This window comes from Protobothrops mucrosquamatus, unplaced genomic scaffold (assembly GCF_001527695.2).
Source record: "Protobothrops mucrosquamatus isolate PMUCROS unplaced genomic scaffold, P.Mucros_1.0 scaffold1116, whole genome shotgun sequence".
NCBI lineage: Eukaryota > Metazoa > Chordata > Lepidosauria > Squamata > Viperidae > Protobothrops > Protobothrops mucrosquamatus.
The window spans coordinates 416,679-427,630 of NW_015387335.1; the positions used below are offsets into that span (position 1 = coordinate 416,679).

General features: G+C 41.6%; 1 protein-coding gene across 1 annotated transcript in view; it reads left to right on the plus strand.

Moving 5' to 3' along the window:
• The window catches only part of LOC107291321 (vigilin-like), a gene marked incomplete at its 3' end in the record, with an annotated part of 14,423 nt that extends 5,404 nt beyond the window's left edge, over window positions 1-9,019 (plus strand). The window contains exons 4-8 of the mRNA XM_015820313.1: window positions 1,200-1,406; window positions 2,220-2,435; window positions 4,861-5,067; window positions 7,590-7,697; window positions 8,915-9,019. Of these exons, the coding sequence (XP_015675799.1) occupies window positions 1,200-1,406; window positions 2,220-2,435; window positions 4,861-5,067; window positions 7,590-7,697; window positions 8,915-9,019 (843 nt within the window). The remainder of the gene's footprint in view (window positions 1-1,199; window positions 1,407-2,219; window positions 2,436-4,860; window positions 5,068-7,589; window positions 7,698-8,914) is intronic.
• Window positions 9,020-10,952: the final 1,933 nt, after the last annotated feature.

Here is a 10,952-nt window from a genome sequence, read left to right on the forward strand (position 1 = left end):
GGTCAGTCCTAGAGGAGGTCAACCCTGACTGCTCTTTAGAAGGCCAGATCCTGAAGTTGAAACTCAGATACTTTGGCCACCTAATGAGAAGGAAGGACTCACTGGAGGAGAGCCTCATGCGGGGAAAGATTGAGGGCAAATAGAAGAAGGGGACGACAGAGAATGAGGTGGGTGAATGGAGTCACTGAAGCAGTAGGCATGAGTTTAAATGGACTCCAGAAGATGGTAGAGGACAGGAAGGCCTGGAGGAACGTTGTCCATGGGGTCGCGATGGGTCAGACACGACTTCGCAATTAACAACAACAACAAGGGTTTCCAGGATGACACGCTGACTTTGTAGCCGTCCTTTGAAAACTGGCAGCAGATCAGATCTTTTGTAGAAGGCTGCCTTCAACAGAGTCTTGCCATTGGCTCAGGTCTGCCAGAGCACCTATGAACAGTCTGGGGCCTTACAAATGTTGGCCTCTTTTTCTCATCATGCTAGGCAGCATTCTGTAGTCTTATGACATCTGGAAGGGCTATCCTTAGTCTAGACTGACAACCTGGCAGAGACTCTCCATAATTACAGACATGTCTACCCCCAAGTTTATCCAGAATTGATCTTAGGAGTTTTTGCAAACAGCCCCTGTCCTCTTCTATTGGGCCAAATACTTCCTCCAAGACGGTTGCTATAGGTGAGACTTGACCTTGTGTCAATTCCTGCTCTGCCTCTGCTTTTCTAGCGAATCTGCCCCTCATATGCTTCCATCCCTCCCCATCCCAAAGGTGCTTTTTTCAGGTGGCAACTGGATTTTTTTGTTTTTCTTTGAAGACGTTTGGCTTCTCATCCAAGAAGCTTCTTCAGCTCTGACTGGATGGTGGGGAAGGGAAGGATTTATATTCCTCTGCAGACAGCTGGTCATTTGCCTTCTTTTAGCGAGTCGTTGAGGCCACTTGTAGGTTTATCTGTGTCCTCAAGCTCACCTGAGTGGGGTCAAATGGGTGTGGAACCTTCTTGGAACTGCTGCAAGGATCGTCATAGACTGGAGATAGATGAGGTCGTATCCATTTGCACCACTCAGGTGAAACAACGCGTCTTCAGAGAAAAACAAAAAAAAGTCCAGTTGCCTCGTGAAAAAAGCACCATTGTGATAACTATGACCAGGATGACTGAGAGTCTCCATAGACAATCCCTCCCCATAATTCTCTCCTCTCCACAGGCTTCAGCTACTGTCACAATCCCCAAAGAACACCATCGCTTTGTGATTGGCAAGAATGGCGAGAAACTGCAGGAGCTTGAACTAAAGACGGCCACCAAGATCAACATCCCGCGGCCCGAGGACCTCAGCAGCCAGATCAAAATTATGGGCACCAAAGAAGGCATCGAGAAAGCACGTCATGAGATCTTGCTCATCTCAGCAGAGCAGGTGAGCGGCTAGAGGCGCTAGAGGCGACAGGGTGGAGATGTGAAGTTGGCTTCTGCAATTGATATTTTGAACATCTCCTGGAACATCTTGGTTCTAAAACAGGGTGGGGTGGGGTAGGGTAAAGTAGAGTAGAGTAGAGTAGAGATAGAATAGAATAGAATAGAATAGAATAGAATAGAATAGAATAGAATAGAATAGAATAGAATAGAATAGAATAGAGTTGGAAGGGACCTTGGAGGTCTTCTAATCCAACCCCCTGCTCAGGCAGAAAACCCTATACCACTTCAGTCAGTCTCTTCTTCAAAACACAACTAGTAGTAACTGTGAGAGGGATCTTGGCGTCCTAGTGGACAACCACTTAAATGTGAGCCAGCAAATGTGCTGCAGCTGCCAAAAAAGCCAACACAGTTCTAGGCTGCATTAACAGAGGGATAGAATCAAGAACATATGAAGTGTTGATACCACTTTATAATGCCTTGGTAAGGCCACACTTGGCATACTGCATCCAGTTTTGGTCACCACGATGTAAAAAAGATATTGAGACTCTAGAAAGAGTGCAGAGAAGAGCAGCAACGATGATCAGGGACCTGGAGGCTAAAATATATAAAGAATGATTGCTATATATTGTGGGCTCCATTGTGGTTCATAAGCTGAGGACTACCTGTATTTATACAAAATAATAAAAGCAGGATACAAATAAATAGCTTAAAGAGCTTTAGTTGTGTCACATAGCATAGAAGGAAGTGTAGTGGATGGTTCCATCTATCTGCTCATGTCTAGTCATCCTGAGGTTTCTCCATGGTTTTATTTTAGGACAAACGAGCAGTGGAACGCTTGAACCTGGAGAAGGTCTTCCACCCCTTCATCGCTGGGGCCTTCAACAAAACAGTCCAGGAGATCATGCAGGAGACGGGCGCACGCATCAACATCCCCCCGCCCAGCGTCAGCAAGGATGAGATCATCATTACCGGGGAGAAAGAACCCGTCTCCCAGGCTCTCCTGCGCATCCGCAAGATCTATGAGGACAAGGTAGGTGCCTGAGGGATCCCTACTGGAGCATCTGTCGCCATATTGTTTTTTTTACTTCACTCTGGCAGCCATTTTCTTTCCTGTCTCCTCAGTTCCCCTTCCTTCTCAGAGCCAGAGTTGCTGAGACTTTGTGCTAGAGAGATTGGCAGAGCCAGAGGAAGGAGTCAAGTGAGGAATTAGTTTGGAATCTCTGCATAGTCACAAGAGGCTAAAGCCCAATGTCCCTTGAATGCCGTTGAGCCTTTTCTAGTTTTTCCCAGGTTCCAAGCCATTAGTCTGAAATGATTCCTATGTATAGTCTTGAGCAATAAAGCATCAATTGAACCCTTCACATGGGGATCTGATTGTTCGTGCCCGACACATTAGGAGCAAAACATTTTCACATGTTTGGACTTCATAAAATCCTGGAGTTAGAAGGGGCTAAATTAACATAGAGGCAGTCCTCAATTTACAATAATTTAGTGACCGTTCGAAGTTACAACGGCACTGAAAAAAAGTGACATATGACCATTTTTCTAACAACTGTTGCCCCATTCTCATGATCAGGGGATCAAAATTCAGATGCTTGGCAACCGATTCATATTTAAGACGATTGCAGTCTCATGGGATCACGGGATCACGGGATTCCCTTTTGTGACCTCCTGGCAAGCAAAGTCAATGGGGAAGCCAGATTCACTTCACAGCCGTGCTACTAACGTAACAACTGCCATGATTCACTTAACAACTGTGGCAAGAATGGTCATAAAATGGGGCAAAACTCACTTCACAAATGTCTCACTTAGCAACGGAAATTGTGGTCGTAAGTTGAGGACTACCTGTAGATGGAGACATGTGAAGGTACAGTCTGAGACATTGGTTCTCCACTCAAAGTGCTCTAACATTAGAAACTTTCTTCCAAAATTTAATCAGAATTTGCTTTCTGATAATTCAGAACCTTTATTATTCCGCGTCTTGTATTCTGGGGTGACAAACAACAAACCTTGAGTTTTTTCATATGACTTCCCTTTAGGTCATATCCTCTTTAAATTGTCTTTTTTCAGGTAAATATTTCCAGATGCTTTAATACAGGGGTGTCAAACGCGCGCAATGTCACGTGACGTGTTGTGACGTATTGGGTGTGCGCGGTTTCGCTGTGATGCATCCGGCCTGCGGGCCGGCAGTTTGACACCCCTGCTTTAATATATTCTACGGCCTTGCTATACATTGCGTAACCGCATCTGTGTTTTCGCTGAGCAGAGTTTTTGGACGTCTGAATAGAGAAATGGCTAATAATCCTAGGGCAGGAGTAGGCAACCTTGGCTCTTTTGTGACTCGTGGACTTCAACTCCCAGAATTCCTGAGCCAGCATGGCTCAGCTTGGAAACCTCTCCCTTTCCCCTCAGCATGGCTGGCTCAGGAATTCTGGGAGTTGAAGTCCACGAGTCATAAAAGAGCCAAGATTGCCTACCCCTGGACTAGGCCTAGGCCACTTTCTGACTCGTGGACTTCAACTCCCAGAATTCCTGAGCCACCATGGCTCAGCTTGGAAACCTCTCCCTTTCCCCTCAACATGGCTGGCTCAGGAATTCTGGGAGTTGAAGTCCACGAGTCATAAAAGAGCCAAGGTTGCCTACCCTTGGACTAGGCCTAGGCCACTTTCTGACTTGTGGACTTCAACTCCCAGAATTCCTAGCCAGCATGGCTCAGCTTGAAAACCTCTCCCTTTCCCCTCAGCATGGCTGGCTCAGGAATTCTGGGAGTTGAAGTCCACGAGTCATAAAAGAGCCAAGGTTGCCTACCCCTGGATTAGGCCTAGGCCACTTTCTGACTCGTGGACTTCAACTCCCAGAATTCCTGAGCCAGCATGGCTCAGCTTGGAAACCTCTCCCTTTCCCCTCAACATGGCTGGCTCAGGAATTCTGGGAGTTGAAGTCCATGAGTCACAAAAGAGCCAAGGTTGCCTGTCCTAGAGCAAATTGGGGAAGGAAGCAATTGTGTGAAGGGTATGTCCCAAAGGTGTTTTTTCAAGAGGCAACTGGACTTTCTTGTTTTTTCTTTGAAGAAGTTTCACTTCTCATCCAAGAAGTTCTTCCGCTCTGACTGGATGGTGGGGCAATGGAAGGATTTATATTCCTTGCAGACAGCTGGTCGTGTGCCTTCGTTTAGAGAGTCGTTGAGGCCACTTGGAGGTCTACCTGTGTCCTCAGGGTTACCTGAATAGTGCAAATGGGTGTGGGGCCTTCTTGGCTGGAGGATGTTTTTTGCCTTCACTGTTGAAGACAGGCGCACAGGCTGTTGGGGAGGAGTCTGTGTTGTCTGCCTCTCAGACTGAAGCGCAAATGGTTCCTGCAGTCTGCTCCGCACCCATTTGATTATTGGGGGGCTGTGATTTAAGGTTGGCTTTGCATCTTTTCTGGCTTTGAAGCTGCCTCTGGCTGTCTTTCAGAAGCGCAAAACCACCACCATCTCCGTGGAGGTAAAGAAGTCCCAGCACAAGTACATCATCGGCCCGAAAGGAAACACCTTGCAGGAAATCCTAGATACCACTGGAGTCTCGGTGGAGATGCCGCCCCTTGAAAGCAGCTCGGAGACCATCATTCTGCGTGGAGAGCCAGACAAACTGGGGCCAGCCCTAACTCAGGTCTATGCCAAGGTATCCATCTGCCACGGTCACATAAAGGCCTAGGGTAGGCAACCTTGGCTCTTTTATGACTCGTGGACTTCAACTCCCAGAATTCCTGAGCCAGCCATGCTGGCTCAGGAATTCTGGGAGTTGAAGTCCACGAGTCATAAAAGAGCCAAGGTTGCCTATCCCTGGACTAGTCAGCCAGGGATATTTCACATGGGACCAGCACAGTAGTATCACTGGCAGCCAGGCACCTTGACTGATGTGCCAAAGTCAGTAAAATAAATCCGGCTTTTCCCCTAGAATTTGTGTAAGATAACTGAAAACAAAAATGCGCATGAACTTTAAAGACCAGCTGGGTAAAAATGTTGGATCCGTGCAGCAGGTATTTTTTCTCTGTGTGCATATGTGTGTTTCCTCTCATTTTTCCTTTGGATGGATACCCGCTGTTTTGTTTAAATTAAACTGGTATTGTATCAGACAGGGTCCACTGTGTTTAGATTAAGGTTGTAAATCACGAACAGGATGTGGTGTCCTAGTGAACTTAGTAAATTGTGTTTTTTTTTTTCAGGAAACCACATTAAACAAACTGTGAAAAAGTAGAGATGGGCAATCTTTGATGGTCAAAAGTGGCACTTAAAAGGGGGGGGGGAAGAACGTGGGGCCACTTTATCTAAGGAAACATTGGGGCTTTGGAGAATTTCTACCTCCTTATTTTTAACAATGACATTCTTGGACTTTATATATTATATTATATTATATTGTATTGTATTGTATTGTATTGTATTGTATTGTATTATATATTATTATATTATATTATATTATATTATATTATATTATATTATATTATATTATATTATATTATATTATATTATATTATATTATATTATATTATATTATATTATATTATTATATTATATTATATTATATTATATTATATTATATTATATTATATTATTATATTAATTATATTATATTATATTATATTATATTATATTATATTATATTTATTATATTATTTATATTTATATATCCTTTATAACACTAAAAATGCAAATCCTGGGCATCATATTGACAAAATTAAAAGAAAAGCGAACATCAGGATAAAAGTAAACAAGACTGTTTAATGTAGATAAAAAGTCACTAAGCTTTCGTCTGCTAAACTGCCGACATCGTCAGAGTTGGAGTAAAAGGAGATCTGGGAGCTGGCTTATATAGCCGCTTGCCTCTGCGCCCGGCTTCTCGAGCGCGTCATCGGCCCATTGATTGTGCTCGTCCGTAATGCGCTGAGTTGCTCTACAACTGGCAATCTGCCCGTGGCCCTGATGGTTGTCTTCCGATCTTCAATCGCTCTTCTGGCGATTGTTCAGTTCAGTTCCCTTATCCACTGCGGCTTTAAAAACCATCAAGGGAACAGCGATTACGTGCCTTCCAAGAATGAAACAATCAGAGACATCAGATGGACAGATGACTAGGTCCAGGAGCCGTGCGCAAAATCGGCCGGCGTTATAAAAAGGGAACTCCCATTGACTTGTTTCTATGCTCTGATGATGTCAGCAGTGCTGGCCGACGAAAGCTCAGCATTTTTATTAAACAAATCCTAGTTTGATATTATCCTGGTGTTCGTATTTATTTGTTTTTACTACATGGCATCATCCAGGATTCAAATTTTTAACGTAATTAGAGACACACACACATTATATTATATTATTATATTATATTATATTATATTATATTATATTATATTATATTATATTATATTTATTATATTATATTATATTATATTATATTATATTATATTATATTATATTATATTATATTATATTATATTAATTATTATATTATATTATATTATATTATAAATTATTTTATATTATATTATAAATTATTTTATATTATATTATATTATATTATTATATTATATTATATTATATTATAATATTATATTATATTATATTATATTATATTATATTATATTAATTATATTATATTATATTATATTATATTATATTATATTATATTATATTATTATTATATTATATTATTATATTATATTATTATACTATACTATACTATACTATAGTATACTATACTATACTATACTATACTATACTATATTTTTTATTATTATTATTATTATTATTATTATTATTATTATTATTATTATTATTATTATTATTATTATTATTATTATTTGTTTCCTAACTCAGAATGGGAGAAAAGTTGAGTTTTAGCAAAATTGGATAAGTTTGAGGGACACAAAACAGGGATTTAATGGGTATGTGAATCCTAGAGGCTGAAGATTAACCAACTCTGGCTTAGTGTAATTGGGCAACTTGCAAATCTAATTAAGAAAAATAAACACGAGAATGTTGCAATGATGCCATAATGCCACCTGGAGGCAGAATGCAGGTATTGCATCATTAAAAACACTTGCCAGCCTTGGTATCTCACTCGAATGCAGACCTGTCTGTAGCCAGGTTTTCAAAGCCACTCTTGCGAATGACGCCGGTAAACTCTCCTTGCCAAATCCTGTCCCTTTTACCTAGGCGAAGAGTGTGATGGTAGCTGAAGTAATGGCCCCAGCCTGGTTACATCGTTTTATAATTGGGAAGAAAGGACAGAATATTGGCAGGATCACCCAGCAACTCCCCAAGGCAAGTATTCCTAAAATAACATGGCTATAAATAAAATAGTGAGAGTAAAAACTGTGATTTGATGCATGAAATATTGTTAAAAAAAAGAAAAGCATGTCTCTTCCTTGAGGATACCGGAAAAGTAGGAACTAAATTTGGAGAGTTCATTGGGCCCTTTGCCCCTCCCTTAATAGATCCTGGAGCACCTTAAATCTCGGGTTTCAGGTCCACATTGTTCTAATACAGGTAGTCCTCAACTTGCAACCATTCATTTAGGGACTGTTCAGCTTACAATCAGTTTTCACGTTTACAACCATCATACCATTTAAGGACAGAAACAACCTAGAATAGTGGTGGCGAACCTACGGCACGGGTGCCAGAGACGGCACTCAGAGCCCTCTCTGTGGGCACACCTGCCGTCGCCCCAGTCCTAGGCCTTCAGCTGGGTTTTATAAAACCTTTTCTGTTTAGGCTTCTGCCGCCGTGTGCAAAAAAACCCAAAACAGTTCAATCAGTCAATTTCAACTTCTCGCGGGAAAAAAAAAAGATCTTGCAAAGTTGGAATTGATTGATTGAATTTTTTAGTCCCACCCAGTCTGCCATGACTACCGCAGCCACGCCCACCCACTTGGGCCACGCTCACCCGGCTCCCGACGATGCACAAGTGGGTTTTGGGTTACCGTTTGGGCACTCAGTCTCTAAAAGGTTCACCACCACTGACCTAGAACTAAGAAAAAAATTCCTGACAGTTAGAACAATTAACCAGTGGAACAACCTGCCTCCAGAAGCTGTGAATGCTCCAAGGTCCCTCCTATTGTATTCTATCTTTGTGCTCATGGGATCAAAATTGGGGCCCGTGGCCACAGGTGTGTATTTACAAAAGTCGCAACGTCCTGGGGGGGTGTGTGTGTCATGCTACCACCATTTGTGACCTTCCCAACTGACGTCTCACTAGCAAAGTCAATGGGAGAAGCCATATCCACTTAACGACCACACGATTCGGAACAAGTGCAGTGGTTCGCTTAATGACTTTGCCAGAAAAACTCACAAAACTGGGTGCGTTCGCTTCACAACTACCTTGTTCGGCAATGGAAGTTCTTGCCCCAGTTGTGGTCGTGTGTCGAGGACTACCTGCGGATGAGTTTCCTGGAAGCATTTTAATGACGTCTTAAAAACTACACTTATTGAGATCTGTTGGGATATACACATTTTTGATGGCACGGCTCATCCGCTTTCAGGTCCACATTGAATTCACGGACGGCGATGAGAAGATCACTCTGGAAGGACCCACCGAGGAGGTGGAATTGGCCCAAAGCCAGATTCAGGAAATCATTCGTGACCTGGTGAGTCCTCCTGTGAATCTTACGTGTATTTTCTCTCTTTTTTTTTTCGTCAGACACATCCCTATAGCAGGAAGAGCAAAAAAGTTTTAGATCCAGGTCAGCAAGTTTATCTGTTTCCTCCTTGGCAGCAGCGTGAATTGTGGCCAGTGATATTATGGGTATCGCCCGTTGGTGAGATGATGCAGAACTATTTGCAGAAGTGGGTGCTTAAAACACCCACGTTGCCCTTTTTCGGGTGTTATTTGGTCTCTTAAAACTTCCTCAAAATGTGATCCAGAAATTAAAAGTCCTGCCTGTTCAAATGGGCAGCAGAGGTCCAATTAGAAAGCTGAAGTCCGGTGGGTTATCTCCCCTACCTGCCTGCTGGAATTTGAATATCAAACTTACTAAAGCAGTAACATAAAAAGAAAACTTATATAAAATGTTTTATAGATGGCACCATAACACCAGTTCGCTTAGCGAAAATGTTTAAAAATTTATCGGATACATGTTGGAAATGTAAGCAAAAACCGGGTACTTATTATCATGCCTGGTGGACATGTTCTATTGCAAAAAAAATATTGGTCTAAGATTCATAGATGGTTAGAAAAGATGATGAAAATCCAGATAGAATTTAAACCAGAACTGTTCCTGTTAGGTATATTAAGACCTAATTATGGCAAAGAAAATGATTATTTAATATTACGTGTATTAACAGCTGCAAGAATAGTATTCGCCCAATTTTGGAAAAATGAAAACCTACCATCAGACCAGATTTATAATTTTGAAAATCCTAGATTGTGCAGAAATGGACAGATTAACGTTAGAGATGAAGGAGAAAGAAGATTCAATCTTTTATAAAACCTGGGGGAAATTTTATCAGTGGGTTGAAACACGTTAGAATAAGAAGAGATTTTAGAGTTTTAATATATTAAGTATTAAGGTTGATGATTGGAAATATTCGTTATACTATTAACTATGTTAATTATTTAAAGGAATATTACTGTTTTATCAAATGTTCGTTGTAACTATACCGATTTATTTTTATAAATGTCTAGTATTATATAAACAATGATACTCAGTATGAAGACCCGGACGACAGCTTGTTCGCTGAATTACGTATTTACTGTAGTTACCCACACCCTGTCCCCTTTATCCCGATTTTCCTGTACCCGCACCGACCCCCTCTTTTTCCTACCCATATAAAATCTAATAAAATATATTTTAAAAAAAAAGACATTGGGCTTGACGGCTGGAAAGGTGACAGCCCAAGTTTGAGACCTAGCGCCGTGCAATGGAGTGAGCTCCCATTCCTTGCTCCAACTCCAGGCCACTTAGCAGTTTGAAACATGCAAATGTGAGTAGGTAAAAAGGTACCACTTTGGTGGGAAGAGAACAACATTCTGTGCGCCTTTGGCCTATAGACATGCTGGCCACATGACCACCAAAAAATGTCTTTGGGCAACGCTGGCTCCCTCAGCTAAGAAACAGAGATGAACACCAACCCCTTAAGAGTCGGACAGGACTGGACAGGGGAAACCTATACAACTACTTTTTATTGCCATGTTGCCAAAAAGGGCACTGGACTTTCCAGAAAACAAGGATCTCTTGGAAAAATCTTAACAAAACTGTATTGGGGGAGCAAATAGATTCCAATTCGGGCATCCATTCTGAACCTGTGAACATTGAAAATCCACCGAGAAGCAGTTTTTTTTTTTTTTTTTTTTAAGACTGTCAGAAGAGCTTTGTTGTTGCTTTGTTGTTGCTAGGATAAGCGCGTCATATAATCATACGGCTGGAAGGGACCTTGGAGGTGAGGGACGTGAAAGAGTGTGCCAAACCTATTCAGTTTCACATTAATGCAGGGGTCTCCAAACTTGGCAACTTTTAAGACTTGCAAACTTTTAACCCCCACGGCTGGCTGGGGAATTCTGGGAGTTGAAGTCCGCAAGTC